The sequence below is a fragment of the Protopterus annectens genome, chromosome 15.part0, assembly GCF_019279795.1.
Source record: "Protopterus annectens isolate FY-2018-M chromosome 15.part0, PAN1.0, whole genome shotgun sequence".
Lineage (NCBI taxonomy): Eukaryota > Metazoa > Chordata > Ceratodontiformes > Protopteridae > Protopterus > Protopterus annectens.
This window is the reverse complement of record NC_056749.1, coordinates 471,259,846-471,274,967: the sequence shown is the minus strand read 5'-3', so window position 1 is coordinate 471,274,967 and position 15,122 is coordinate 471,259,846. Positions and strand designations below refer to the sequence as shown.

Below are 15,122 nucleotides of genomic sequence, written 5' to 3'. Positions count from 1 at the left end.
TAGTGGCAAAATGTTAAAGTAGAAAAAATAAGGACTAATATGCGTGAGATTAGAAAGACTCCTGTTTAGCAACTGTTTTTTGATAACTCCAGAGTACAAAAGCTTTTAGCACAACAGAAAGTAGAAAGGGTCGTTGCCAAGCTTAGGGAGCCAATAACAATGAAAATAACTACAGATTCTCTAGAGGTATTAAAAATATTTTGGAAATTTTATGAAAATCTGTATAAGGCAGAAACGTGGAAATCGAGAAAAAGTACAAGTGGAAATGTTTATGGAAGAATAAATGTGCCAAGGCCCGAGGTAGATGTGGCTTAAGTACTAACAGGAGGAGACCAGATAAAAATGGTGATCTATAATCAGTCTTCAGGAAAGTCTCCAGGAATAGATATTAGCATGGAAATTTGGAAGCTAGGAAGGAAGAGTGATAAAGATCTGGAAAGTTTTCCTTAACAGTACTTTAAAAGGATGAGAAGCAGCAACACCCAAAGAAGCACCTGTGATGGCTGTAAAGATGGTAAGGACCCATCAGATCCAGCTTCATATAGGCCTATGTCAAATCTAAACCATGACTATGGAGTGTTACGTCTGTAGTGGCTAAAAGAATGGCAAAGACGATGCCAAAATCGAAAGAAACAGATCAATGCAGTTTTGTGAAGGGGAGGCAAACATATGACAACATTAACAGACACAGTCTACTTCCAAGATGGCTGCACATTTAGTAACAGCTTAATTCTAGCTCTCCCAGTGTGACAACACAAACTTAGCAGAGAAAGCCAGTAGACCTAGATTTCTGGGTGAATTTCAGTAACTGGCTAGTAAGTACACTACCTGGGTGCCAGGAAAAAAAAATACAGAGGACCTGAAAGAAAATCAGCTACAGAGAGCAATGAAAAACACTGACTGTGAAAAGTACTGTAGCTGTTCAGCAAAAAGCAGTGCAAGCTCCAGACATGACTTCCAGTAACCTAGGGAAAAGTATAAGGCAACTGCACGCAGACCTGACTAAAATAAATGAAACACTGAAGGAGTATATCAACTCAAACAATAAAAGGCTGGGGGGAAAAAATGGAAGAAGCTTTAAACAGATATTTAGATAAAAATTCAGAGGTCAAAATGAAGAAACGGCTGTCTGAATATGAAACTGCACACGAAGAGATGTTTAAAAAAAATAAATTGAATTAGAGGATAGAGCACGTAGAGAAAACCTGTTATTTTTTGCTGTACCCAAGAAGCTGGAAGGAATAGACTTAGTTTTATGAAAGCACAAATAAACAACTGGAATGGTATTCTACAACAGGAATTGTTAACTGAAAGGGTACATTGTGCATGCTCCAAACCTAGTTATGAGAAAACAGCCTAGACCTTTAATAGTAAAAATGCAATCTTTCCAGCAGAAGGAGTTGATTATAATAAAACCGTGGCAGAAGGACAAAGTACTAAAAGTGGGAGACAGCAGAGTGTTTGTGGAGAATGACTACTCATTGTACACCAGGCAGAAGAGAAGTAAATTTATTCTATTATTCAGGGAATGGTGCAAAACAGGTGTGATGTTCAAACTGCTGTATCCAGCTACCTTCAAAATATTTTTCACTGGAGCAAAAAAAAATATTTTTTTATTAAGTACTGCTAAGGAAGAAATACAGAAGTTTCTCCAACAAAATGTGATCTGTGACACAGGAGGAGATTCTGCTTACTGTTCTTCAGGTAGACAGAATGCACCAGTGAAACAGTTTCCAGTGTTTCAAAGGAAAATGCTTGAAAGAGGGAAAAAGCACAAGAGTTGACCAGAAGGATTGAGAGTATGTTGGAAATGAAGAAGCGACAGGGTTTGGGAGATGAATAGTAATAAAACAAGAAAATCTGGAAATATTTCTTGGGCTTTGTTAAACTTGTAGGTGACTAACGCATATGCTCTACTTCATGTCATTAACATTTGTAGAAGAAAATCAGTAATTGACCATGACAAATGTGGAATTCAAAAGCAATAATTACATTTATGAGACATGACAGAATAAAATCTCGAAATGTTGGACCTTGTTAAACTTGTAGGGGACTAAAGTATATTCCCTACTTCATGTCATTAATGTTCAGAAAAATACACAGGAGAGGGGAACAGGATGGAGAAAGTTAACTGCAAGAAAAACAATTTTTTTCTTAACAGTGCTACTTAAACAGTGCAGGATTTTCTTTGCACGTTATAAAGTTTTATCGGTTATGTTTAAGTGTAATAGAGATACTAATGTAAATATGCACTCCTGGTTTTTTCTTTCTCCTTTCTTTCTTTCCCATTCTTCAGTTTTAAAGGAAAACTCCGCCATAGAACCAAAAAACATTTTTTTTTCATTGTATCTTTGTTTTTGAGCTATTTTAATGCCTCATAGTCACTCTAAGTGCTTCTTTTATAATTTTAATGTGTTTCTCTCAAAATAGCAGATGATGGGGCCTGCCTTGGTAACATGATCTTATTTTCTTGCTTTCCTTCTTCCCAGAATACATTTCAAGTCCTCTTTATATGACTCATGCCAGACATAAGGAAGTGGTGCTGTTTTCTCATGCCATTAAAATATAATGGCAGGACTGTGAAGCACTGTCATCTAAACACACCTTCTGTAAAAGAGCTGCTTCTCGGTTTACCTGACTGAGCCTCATTTATCTGTCTGCCAGAGCTTGTTCTATGCTATAAATAGCTGTTAGCTACTTGCAGCAAAAGAAAGCAGATAAAAACAGTTTTTTGTAAGAGGAGTCTTTTGTAGTCCTAACAAACTTGGTAAACCCTACCCAATACTCTCATGCTGTGGTGTGAAAATTCTCACTGCAGTAAATAATCCTTGCTGTACATTTACAAGTGACAAGTAGTAGGACTCTCTAAACATTGTCTACTACTTCCCAATGCCTTCAGTGCGAGGATTTCTCTCTCTCATGAACGATGCAGATTTAAAATGTGCTTTACTAGTTCCTCAATTATTTCTGTCATATTCCCCCGCTTTTTCTATTTCATATTTATACTTTGGTAACCAGGAAAGTGAACTGGTCCCAGAACCCTTTTCAGCCACAATGTAAGCTACACTGGCAAAGATAATTATTAAATGCACTTATCAATACAAATAAAAAAATACTGAAAGAAAGACGTTGATCAAGATTGCATGTGGAACACACAGCCAATGTGTGAGGGACCAAGGAAATCACTGAACAGCATTTACTAGAATGTAAACATTAATAATGCTCAACTATACTATGTTGTTTATTATAAATAATTAATTGTATGCACATGTTGCGCACATGCACAGTGTGTGCGTTTCTGTATATGTATATAAAGTACGTGTACAAAAGCGTGTGTGTGTGTGTGTGTGTGTGTGTATGTGCATTTAAACACACTTAAGTACTTCTAATTTCCTTTTCTTGGTGTTCTTAATACAAGGGCACATAGTAAATTTATGTTAAAGTAAATTCAGCTGTATATTATATGGTTGCTCTCTGACAATGCAAGGACTGACTCAAAGTCAGTGGGAATCTCTTACAATGGATCTGCATGTTCCAGATATGCATCCCTCTCTGGAAGGAGGTCACACAAAGCTTGAAAGACCTTTTTTATGAGCAGTATCAGTGCACCTAGTTGATAGGGTTGCCACCTGACTCTCTTTCTACCGTTCTGACCTGTGTGTGTGTGTGTGTGTGTGGGGGGGGGGCTTGAAAATGGTAAATGCATTTATACTTTACAAGAAAAAATATTTACTGACTTTTCTCTAAATGTCTCAAAAATCTTTGCTACTACTCAAGTTATCTTAACACAAACTATTATAAATAACACTTAAAGCTTAGAATTTCAATAGTGTGTTGCTGCTTATGTAAATTTGCCAGAAGAGTTGACAATTGCCTTTAAACCCCTGACTGATCTAACTGCTTTGTTTTGCTGTGAAAAGGAAGTGTTAAATTCCCCTCCCCTCTGCAATAAAAACAGTGGAAACAATTCCACAGCTTTCTGTCTTTTTTTACATCAGCTGCTTTGTTGCTGACATTAGCAGGATCAATTACCCATCTAAGATTGACAGCAGTATCTGACAGGGTAAACTACAGATTTAACTGTGTCCATATGTCATGCAGGTGGAGACGAATTTCTCTGCAAAGTATGGGAGAAGTTGAGTTTTAAAAAAAATGTAGGTGGGCTTTCCCTTCCTTTGACTCTTAATGCAAGGAAATAAAAGTTTTAAAACTACAAGCAAGTTTCTGGTAGATACACAATGCCGGAACCATATTGTAGGCAGAAACAAAACCTAATGATAGAGTTAAACTGTATGAGAGGGTGGAGTTTTCCTTTAAGAAATGTGGGCACTGCAATGTAAAAAATAAAAAACTTAAAAAAACAGCATGACAAAAGAAAACTTATTGTGACTGCTCTCATTCGTACATAGGGGAATGACTGGGTCAAGGCCATTAGCTTAATCTGGTAACATGTTTTAAGAGAAAGCAAGTAAATGATAAAGAATATTATTGTAAGGCTTTTTTTCTGGTTCTCATGTCTCTAGCAGACAATATGATAAAGAGAAGTGGCTTGGAGAAATGGTTTTGGATAGCATTCAAGTGTTTTCCCAGCTGATAGAGCTACAAAGAGAAGACAAAACTAGACAGCACTTAATAGGACCACAGGCTGTACCACGCATCATAGCATGGCTAGCCTTTCAGATTAGTGCGACTCTGTGTGGCTGTCAGTTTGAAACATGTGTTCCTATTAGGAGGGTAAAACTTCAATATTTGAATATGAACATAGTTTTGTGTCAAGTCAATAGGTTTTAGTGGATATTGGGGGCGTGTATTTTTGTTTGAATGTTTTCAATAAAACAAAAAGTTGTGTAAAATATGACAGACTCAAATGGAGATGACAAAAAACTACATAAAAGATTAACCTGCTAAACAGTACATACATTTCAAACAAAAGCTGGAACAATATATTCAAAGGTGGGAATAATTTCTCAAGAATATGCTTTCTATAATGTCTTTACATGTTAATGGTCTCACAGATAAATTAAAAAAAGAAAGTAGTGAACTATATTAAAAATGTAGACAGCAAATAGCTATGCTACAGGAGGCACACTTGGAAAGACGTGAACATGTAAATTTGATAAAAAAAAGGTTTTCAGGATGGTTATTCAACAGAATACCTGGGGCAGAGGAAGAGAAGAATACTTACATTTATTGCAAAAGGAGCTCCAATAGTAATAGAAAAGGATAAAATAGACAATAATGGTAGATTTGTAGTACTAAGAGACTGTCAAGGGAGGAGGATTACACTGGCATGTATTCATATTTCACTGAAAAGTGCTATAATGGAGCTTAAAATTCTGGGAGAAGTATTCAGCTTTCATCAAGGAATATTACTTACAGGTGGAGACTGGAATTTGATTTGCAGCAGTGAAGATGTGTCTAGGTGGCCCAAAAGGGAAAATATAAAAAGGAAGGTAGATTTTTAAAGACGTTTATGAAAATATTTGGCATGGATGATATAAATTCAGTGCTAGGAATTTGGAGTAAATTTTCATATTCCTCAAGATACAAAAACTGGACAAGGCTAGACAGAATTTACACTTCACAGGAACATGTGCATTTACTTGAAAGTAAAAACAAGTACTGAACCAACACGGCTAGGCAAAAACTCGATATAGTGAGCATAAAAGAAAGTGATAAAAGTAAGCACTTTTGCGGTAACACTATCACTTCAGACTAATAAACAATTAGAAAGACACGAGTCTAAAAAGAAAGCAAGACCAATCAGCTATCATATGCAAATGTGATACATTAACTAAAAGGTACACACACACAAGTAATGCAACAATAGTTATAAATACAGGGGAAACGGTACAAATAAAATCTTAGTTTAAAATCTTTGTTTAAAAACAATGTTTAAGTGGGAGTGCTTTCAAGAATAGTTTAAGGCTAGAGACGCCAGTTAAACTAAGCAGTTTCTCTGCATTCAAGAGCAAAATCCATTTTTGTTCAGCCCTTTCTGTTTTATTAGATGCATCACCCCCCTCTAATACGAACGTCCAAAACCTGAAGTACAAAGAACTTAAAACTGTGTTCTGAGCCACATAAACCAATGTATTGTGCTAAGGCATTTGTATCGTTCTGGTTCCGAATATCCCTACAGTGTTCGAGAGTCCTGTCCTTCAGTGGTTTGTTAGTTTTGTCTGTATAGAAGGCATGACAGACCTGGCAGCTTGCAAAATAAACAACATTTGGAGTTCTGCAGTCAGCATAAAAATCAAGTTCGATTTTAAAATTAACATGAGGGTATATGTAGATTAAGCCCGTAAGTATATACTTACTTTACAGGCTGAACAAGATCTACAGGAAAAAGTCCCATACTTGGTAGACTGAGGCCCTTTGATAGAGAGTTGTGATTTAAAGCACAATAGTTTCTTCAAGGACTTAAATGCAAAATATGGTGTGTTGCCTATAGTCACTTTCAATTCATCTACTGTGTGTAGGATATTCCAATTCTGTTTAATGACCTCACAATATTTATTGATGTCACTAGAGTAAGGTAGAGAGACTCAAAGTATCTCTCACAGCTACAGCTGCTTGTAGAGCTTCGGGTGGTTGACAAAATAAGCTCTACATTTCCCTTCCATTTCTTCCCATGCAGCATTAATTTGAGTCAATCTCCGCCCCTTTGTAGCCTCTGTCTAAAAAGCCATGCTTGAGAGAGTGAAGTGCTGAACCCAACTGAGTGTCATCACTGTGCAATCTCATTACTCTATAAATCTGCCCTATTAAAACATTCTGGGTGACATGCTTGGGATGAATGCTAGTATACATATTATTGTCTCCTTTATTGATCTTAACTAAGAACTCCACTTCTACAGCAGAATATTTAAAGGTAAAATTTAAGAAAACATTAGTATCATGCAAGTAGTTGATAAACTCATTCAACAGTTGTGATGAGCCAAGCCAAAGCAAAAGCATATCGTCCACAAATGTACATACCAGGCTATGTTCTCTTCGTAAGCATTATGTAACAGACAGGATTTCTTCCATTGCATTAATGCAAGGCTGGTGTAGCTATTGGCACAGGGTGCGCCCATAGCCATGCAAACCTCCTGTAAGAACTAATTCTTAAATACAAAAACATTATTATCAAGTACAAGCTCAAGTAATGTACAGAGCAAATTCACTTTCTCACTAGTAAAACATCTCCTGTCATTCAAAAAAGCTCTGACATTCTCTATTCCCCAGTCATTGGGAATCACTGTAAATAGTGATTCCATGTCGAGGGTAACACACAAATAATCATTAGACAAAGTAGATGCTTTATCAAACAGTTTAGATAAAAAGGACTTAGTATCTTTTAGGACTGTGTCACATTCATCTAGAAGTGGACGTAAGTTTTTTTTCAACAAAAACTGATAGTGGCTCTGTGGCTCCAACCCTTGCTAGAAACAATAGGTCTCGTGGGTGGGCACTCCAATTCAAATTTTAAATATGCCCATCTATAGTAATGCTTTTCCTGAGCTGTTAATGAAATGGCAGCTTTTAAATTTAAAATTTAGTGCTGAATACCTACAGCTGCTCATTGACTTCTTCCTACCTAAGGAGAAGGAGCTATACAATGAGATTGTAAAATTTCAAACTAATATCATTTCCAACTTCTCATCAGATGTTATTAATGATGAGCTGGATGGGTTGCATGACAATATTTTATTATATAAGAAATGTTTGAAAACCACCAAGCTGAAGAAATTACAAAGGGATTTATCAGACTTTCAGAATGGTGCCATTTTTGCCTGGCCTAAGGAACATACTGACACTTCAAAGAGAACACAATCTGCATTTACCAGGCAAGGCACTACCAATAACTTTGCTGTTCCACCAGATGGAGTTGTTGGTTCCTCTGAATTGGTAAATGCTCCAGCAGCTACTGTGGCTAACCAAGTTGCTTTCAGTTCATCACAACACACTAGCTCTGCATCTCCCTCAGATAACCTGATGAATACTCATTCATGGTCATCTAAAAATACTCAAATGGAGTTAATAATGACAGAAACAGCCTCTACCTCAAAGGGAACACCTTCTATGGATTTTTTAACAGGGGCCTTAAGCAAGTCATTGTTTCCTTTAACAACCCCCCCCCCCACATCAAGGAGAGAAGGAGGAGTCAAGGGAGGAAAGGCAGGCTACGTCTACAGAGTCTGGATCACACACAACCAACAGTGAAATGACGGAAACACTGAATGCAGGTTTGGTGTATATTTCTTCCACTGTACTTACTCCAGCACAACTAATCCTAATGAATAAAGGGTTATCCTTTATTCCAGCAAAAAATGTTGTCGAAACAGAATACGTGGCGTTAAGGTGGATAAATAGAACTGAATGCTATTACCCCCAAGATGTCAATAATGCTGTCTCTCTGAAACCAGTGTTGAAAAAAAGAGGTTTAAAACATTGAATAGGGTCAAATGGCGGATTTAATTTTGACTGGCTAGTTTTATTTAAAGTTTCTGCTACTGTATTTTATATTACGGTCTGAAAAAGTGGGAGACCATGAAAGTGGTTACCAATTCTTGTGTTTTTCATTCAATTGACTCATCCTTTGCTGGACATCTTATTTAGTATTGATATTTTTGGACTTTGTCTGGGTTCCACTGCATTCTTTTATTTATCATCTTACAAGCAGCATTAGATAAAAAAATTCATATGGACCTCACTCATTTTGACCATTTTAAGGCTTCAAACACTACTTTCAGTGACTGAAAAATGAAATTAGCAGCAGTCAAATATCCCTTTGAAAATATATGTTTTGTAAGATCTGATATCCCTTGGTCTATTAAGCAGTCTATGAGGAGTTGCAAGATGTAAACTTTTGTCATTCTACTTACAAAGCGACCTTCTTTAAGCAGTATATCTCGTTATTCAAGATCTAGCTCAATGCAATAAACATCAAGTCCAAGTCTCATTCTTTTCAAACCCACTTGCACAGGAGTCATTCAGCCTAGAAGAAATGTCTCACAGCCCTGGATTATTGGTTTAGCAACATGGTCAAAAGAAACTTCAAGAACTGATAAAGTACTTTCTTTGTGCTACAGCAGTGACCTTTAACAAATTTAAAGTTGCTGTGCCTTCAGCCGTTCCAGTGCAAATGCTTTTAATGACAGCAGTGTCCACTCCCAGGTAAGACTACAATGCAAGACTTAGTAATACTGTCAGAAAGTTAACCTACTGATGCATTTGGATAGGTCAAGTATGTGTGTGTGTGTGTGTGTGTATGTGTGTGTGTGCACGCACAAGTGTGCACTTGTGTACCTCCATTTATTCACATCCCAGCATATCTTGTTTCTTGAATGAATAGTTGACATTGTATGTTGTGCCTGAAAACAGGCATTGTGGTTACCTAAGGAGTGGTTATCAAGCAATTTGCTTCATGAAATGTCCTGGTATGCAGTGCTGTGTTGTACCTGTATCAGCTAATCAACATATTCTCAGTCTTGTACAAAGGATACACTTTTCTTTTTATTGGGGCCTCATCAGTATTAGTAATTAAATTTTTTTTTTATGCCACGATCCTTGGGATTAACAATTATAGTGCAAGCATTCAGTGAAAAATGTGGTCCTTTTAGAGCAGTTTATCTTGTTTTTTTTCTTCTTTTTTTTGGTATGAACTGCAAGTTGGGTACGCTCTATTGGGCTGAGAATTGGTTTACTATCAAAATGTGGAAATGCACTATGATGAAAATGGGTTGGTTGAACGTGTGCTCTACCAACACCTGTAATGTCAAACTGAAAATATATGACTTCATATTAGCGAAAGTGTGTACACATTCGCTAATATGAAGTCGACATTGTGAATTGAGATCACCGTACAGCTGCTGATCAGGAAATATTTCCTTTTCCTCACTGTAGTGCGATCTCAAAGTTGGTATATAGATGTGTGTGTGTATATATATACATATTACCATTTCTAACTTTTTTGGTAATTCGGTATTACCAAAGTCGGATAAATGAGTTGGTAATTTTGTTGAAAACTGTTTTCAGTTTCAACATTTTGATAGTAAGCCTTGAGAATTAGGTGTGGTGCATAGCAGAAAAAGTTGAATACTTCTTCTGATTAACAAATTACAGTTTATGAGTAGCTCTGTCATTCAAAATATATTTTCATAAAATTAATCCTTCAACTGTAAAAGTGTACGAGACAATAATCTTGCAGCATATGCATCATGTTCAAAGTGACACTGTGTCACTGACCTTAATTAGTAGTAAGGCAACTTATGTAACAGTTCGCTGGGGAGGATGTGCAGGGAGACTATATATCTAGGTACAGCACCACAAACGGAGATGTTTAGGCAGTGGTAACTTCAAGCCACTGTTGCAAGTCTGCACACAACATGTCTGAATTCAATCAAAAATATGTCTTATGGTAGTCTTCTTGGTCCCTCCTCAATTTTGGCCACAAAAAGGCAAAGACAGAACTTCAGCAGCAAGATAACTATTATAAGCTTGAGGTTTGGGGCTGTAGCCCTTAGTCTCTTCATTTTACTCATCTTCTGCATATGACTATGTAGTGTATTGGGAGAATGCCAAGAGGAAGGCAAAACAAGTAGTGGAAGCAAATCCACCCTTCTGCCCAGCACTGATGATGGTGTTCTCATTGTACAAATGTGATTTGTATGCTTGGAGGATAAGTGAGATTTCATGACTGCATTGAGTACAGCCAGAGGAAAGAAAGAAGCCAGAAAGTGTCCCAGAGTACTGGGGTGCCATGTTGTGGTTTTGGAGCTGAAGAATTAGTCTTCTATGTGAGTGGAATTTTGGTAAAGATTAAGATAAGCTGCAAAACAAATTGCAAACCTTAAATTAATGCTACAACCTAAATCATTTTTAAAAATGTAGCTGTACACATAGAAGGTTATCATTTAGTTCTTTGGATGATATACATTGACAAGTGGATGAATTCTTTGCTTTTTTGTTTAACAGAAAACCTCAGCCGGAGACACTGAAAGCTGGAGTTCTGGGAACACGAATCAGTCGTTGTCAAGTCTGTATGAAGAGGACGTAACATCTCAGAAAAGGCATCTTGCATTAGATGCTTAAAAATATAATACGCATTATCTTCCAGTTGCAAAACTGCAACAGTGATGCTGCTTTGCAGAAACTAAGAGGAACTGTTACTATATCTGTTTTCTTTTTCAAATGTACCTCAGTGAAGTGCCATACTTAGGACTACCTGGTGCATTTGACGAGAGAACCATGGGGCCATACTGTCGATTCCCATGAAGTATAAGTGGTGCTATAGTTAAAGTAAAAAGGACAAAGACGATGCAGTGGGTTCACTAAGAAGCAAAATGGCACTTTTTCAGCACAGAAGAAATGCACTGAATGCATTCATATAATAAGACTAATTTTTTGGACAATGATTTTCATGGTGCTACTAACATCCTTTCTCCCAGATTTTTAAATATCAGATATCAAGCTTTCAATTTTCTTTGTTTTGTAAAGTAATACAATATGTTTATTGTATAGAACTCCTTTAGTAGAATCCTTGAACTTTTAATATTTAAAGCAGCAGTCAGTTATGTCATAGAAGCTTTGTGCTTGCACCAAAATACACATTTCAAGAACTGAATAAAGTTATGTTTAATATAACCACTGTAGACATTGTGAACTGAAAAGAGAGCACTCAACTGCTTATTTCTTCTAGCACTGCATTATACATGAACTACTGATATGAAATTTAAGATTTACCCTGATGAATCTGGAGATCGGCTTATTTACACAATGTAAGATGTATCATACAGATTGTATTTTAGTATATATTGATCACAATTTTAATATTGATAATGTACACAGAATTATTTTTATTTTAGGGGCTCCTAATTTTTTTCTATTTTTTGTATAATGTGAAACTTGAATTATTAGCCATATGGAGACACTAACTTGAAATAAGCAGACTTGAGTAATTAAATTACCTGACTGCTCTGTTTACTATTCAACAGACCTCTATTTACCAAAGCATTCAGACATTTGTCATGAAGTCTGTCCTTAGTTTGAAATATTTTTTCATGTATGTTATCCAGAATCGCCATAAAAGTTTTAAACAGTCACAAAATAAAAGAGGCACTGATACTAATTTGATATAAAATCAGTCTATGACATTTTGGATTCTGAGCAATTATCCAGTGAATATGGACAGTTAATTGGTAAAGGTGTTGGTAAGGTTAATCTATAAACGCTTTTCTGGGAAAAAATAAAGAGGAAACTTTTGGGGGAAAGAGCTTTAATGCAGTAAAAGCTGCAATCGGTACCTCTGGGTCTAATTTAGCTCAAACAATGTTGGAAACTGTTAGTTTCAGTCTACTTTTTAATGCTATTTTTTCTTTCTGCCTCAGTGACTTTCAAGCTCCCCTCTCTCAGTTGCTCTACACATCAATTCAGTGACCCAGGAGTTGACAGATGAGCAGGAGAGAGTGGAGTTTACTATGCAGGTCACTTCCTTGGGTGACATAAGATGTCATTACTGCTCTATCCCTCTTAAAATAAACACTTCCACAAGATCAAGTTTCCAATAATTTTGCAGTGAGAATGAATGCTTAAGTTGCACCCTCCCAGCCAAAGGAAGACAAGCTCACAAGACTGTCAGTGCCCTCACCCCCCACCCCACTAGCTCCAGCAAGGATCTGAGCTGTTATTCAAGGTTGGTTCACCCAAGTCCATCACTGCTTTATCCTTCTGTACCAGCACAGCTGGCTTAATTTTACTCCAGTCTATGTACTAAAGTCAGTGTTATTTTAATTTACTTATTTTTGTAAGTTTAATTTTCCTTAAAGTTTAACAGTCATGCAAACTTATTGCCCACATATCAGTTATGTATAAAAACAGAGAGAACATTATAGCAAAATGTAATTAATCAGAAAACAATTAGATACTAACGTCACAAAATCATACCATTGCACTTTAACAATTTTGCAGGTACAGCCCGGTCTATATTCTATCAATCAAGAAGGAAGTTGAAGGGCAAATATCTGCTCTGGTGCCATTGTCATCATACACATTTTCTGTTATCAGCAGGTTTTACACAGGCCTTACTGCATCGCCTATACAGATCAAGCTATTTCTTGACCTATTTAGGAACTACACACAAGTAGCTTCCTTTGCAGTGGTGGCCCATGAGTTTGGATCCTCAGAATGATAGAACAAGATTAAGAGATACCACTTTTTTAGCATGCTTGATCGGATGTCTTTTTCATCCATTCCTCAGTCATTGGGTTTCGACTTCGGCCACTTCTCAGACTTTGGATTCATAGCTCAAGCTCCTCCACTTACCCATAAAACCTCTCCCAAATTCCATCACCTGAGGTCTTGTTTATTGTTTCCAGCAACCAGACATTTTTCATGGCTCTTTGGTCTTTGAAATTAACTTTCTTCTTCAAGGTTTCATCTCTTCTTTCCTCTTACCTCTCCCTGTTGTAACATATATATAGTTTTCTGAACAGTTGTTGGGGATGTTGTTTCCTATAGGCCTCACACCTTTCCATTCCTTTTCTTTCTTTTCTATTAGTTTATAGTAGTATTAATATTTTATTTTCTTCCCCACTTCATTGGGAATTTCTTTGTACCATTGCTGGTAAATTGCCTGTAGCCTTTTTCTGTGTGCTTGGATTTGTTTTTAGGACTGGTTTCTACCTTGATGCATTATGTCAGACAAGTCTCCAGGTTTTAAAAAATTCTCTGTTTGGGCACAAAATACCTAGTTCTGATGCCCATTCTTAATGTGTATACTGTCTTGGGGCCACTCGTCTTGAGGTAAAGTATAAGATCTTCTCTGGTTTCAACCACAGAGCCTTGGCTGAATGCAGGAACAAGCTACTACTTAAGGGATTGCTATACCTTCTTCCTGAATATCTGGAGCTTTCCCCTCTGCAAATAAACTGGAGGAAAAAATGTCAGGGGGAGAAAGGGGACAATTCCAAAGAAAAGCCTAAACAGTCAAGGAAGTGGTCCCATGACTGGTTTCCTCACTCGGTGCTGGCTATGGCTCCACTTTTTAAAATATTCAAGGCTTTGGATCTGTCCACCTCTTCAGATCCAATGTGATCTTCACACAAGTCTCCTTACAAAGACATCCTTGGTTCTCTCCAGAGCCAATTTTATTGAGGCTACATTCTCCATTTCTAAAAGAAACTACCCGTAGAGATTGTAGACCCCCCCCATCTACCTCATCCTTCATGTGTGCCAGGAGCTTGCCTGAAGCAGATGTGGACAGTATGACTAACATTTCTCAGGACCCAAATTCAGTTGGGAGTACTTCTGCCTCTGTCTCCCATTGGACTCATAAGTTTCGGACCAGCACAAACACATTTAGTGACTCCTACTCTGATCCATCAGCTTCAAATGTTCCACATCCAGGATTGTCTGGGTTGTATCCAAAGGCTTGTCCCTTGTCGACTCCGACATCTTCTCTTATCCATCTGCTAGCAATCTTGTCAGAGCCAGGCAGATCTCGGAGTTGTAGCTTCAGCACCGAATCTGCGGTAAGGGTTTGACTCCAAGGTTGTCAGAGCCATCACTTTTCCTCAGGGGGTCTGTGCTAGATATTTTGGCACCGACTTCTGCATTGAGACAGAGTCATGGGGAAGTCTGATTTTTCTAGGCAGATGGCTTTGGCTCTTACTGGGGCAGTCCTGTGCTCCCAATTCACTTCTGCCTTCAAGGTAGTGGAGAGCGCTCTCCACATGACCGGAGAGCTGGCATCCTTGCCCCTCTCAGTCCTCACCCTCCTCAACTGTCTGTCCCGGGTCCCGAGTCTGCACAGTCTGTTCAAATCAGACAGCCAGTCCATTCTAGCCTCTAGATGGTCTTTTTACAGGACTCCCCACACACATTCTCTCCTTGCAGGAATCCCTAACAGAAGACACCAACTTCAATGAAGGGAAGAGGTGCCCCAGGTCACCCTTTGAGGATGTCTTACTGGGAGAAATTCTTGAGCTTCTGAGACAGAAAAATTATTGGTCTTTTTAAGTCCCTTCCCCTGGAGGCTTCAGCATTTCCTGAGGCTTTCAGAACTGGCTCAGCTATGGCCTGGGTTGTACCCCCGGTGAATGAAATGGTGGACCTCATTTCCTATTGGGCTTGGAAGG

General features: G+C 37.7%; 1 protein-coding gene across 4 annotated transcripts in view; it reads left to right on the top strand.

Moving 5' to 3' along the window:
* The window catches only part of COL4A5 (collagen type IV alpha 5 chain), a 3,591,008-nt gene extending 3,578,881 nt beyond the window's left edge, over nucleotides 1-12,127 (top strand). For all 4 annotated transcript variants that reach the window (XM_044057208.1, XM_044057205.1, XM_044057207.1 and 1 more), the window contains one exon: nucleotides 10,963-12,127. In XM_044057208.1, the coding sequence (XP_043913143.1) occupies nucleotides 10,963-11,044 (82 nt within the window). In that variant the 3' untranslated portion in view covers nucleotides 11,045-12,127. The remainder of the gene's footprint in view (nucleotides 1-10,962) is intronic.
* The last annotated feature ends 2,995 nt before the right edge of the window (nucleotides 12,128-15,122 follow it).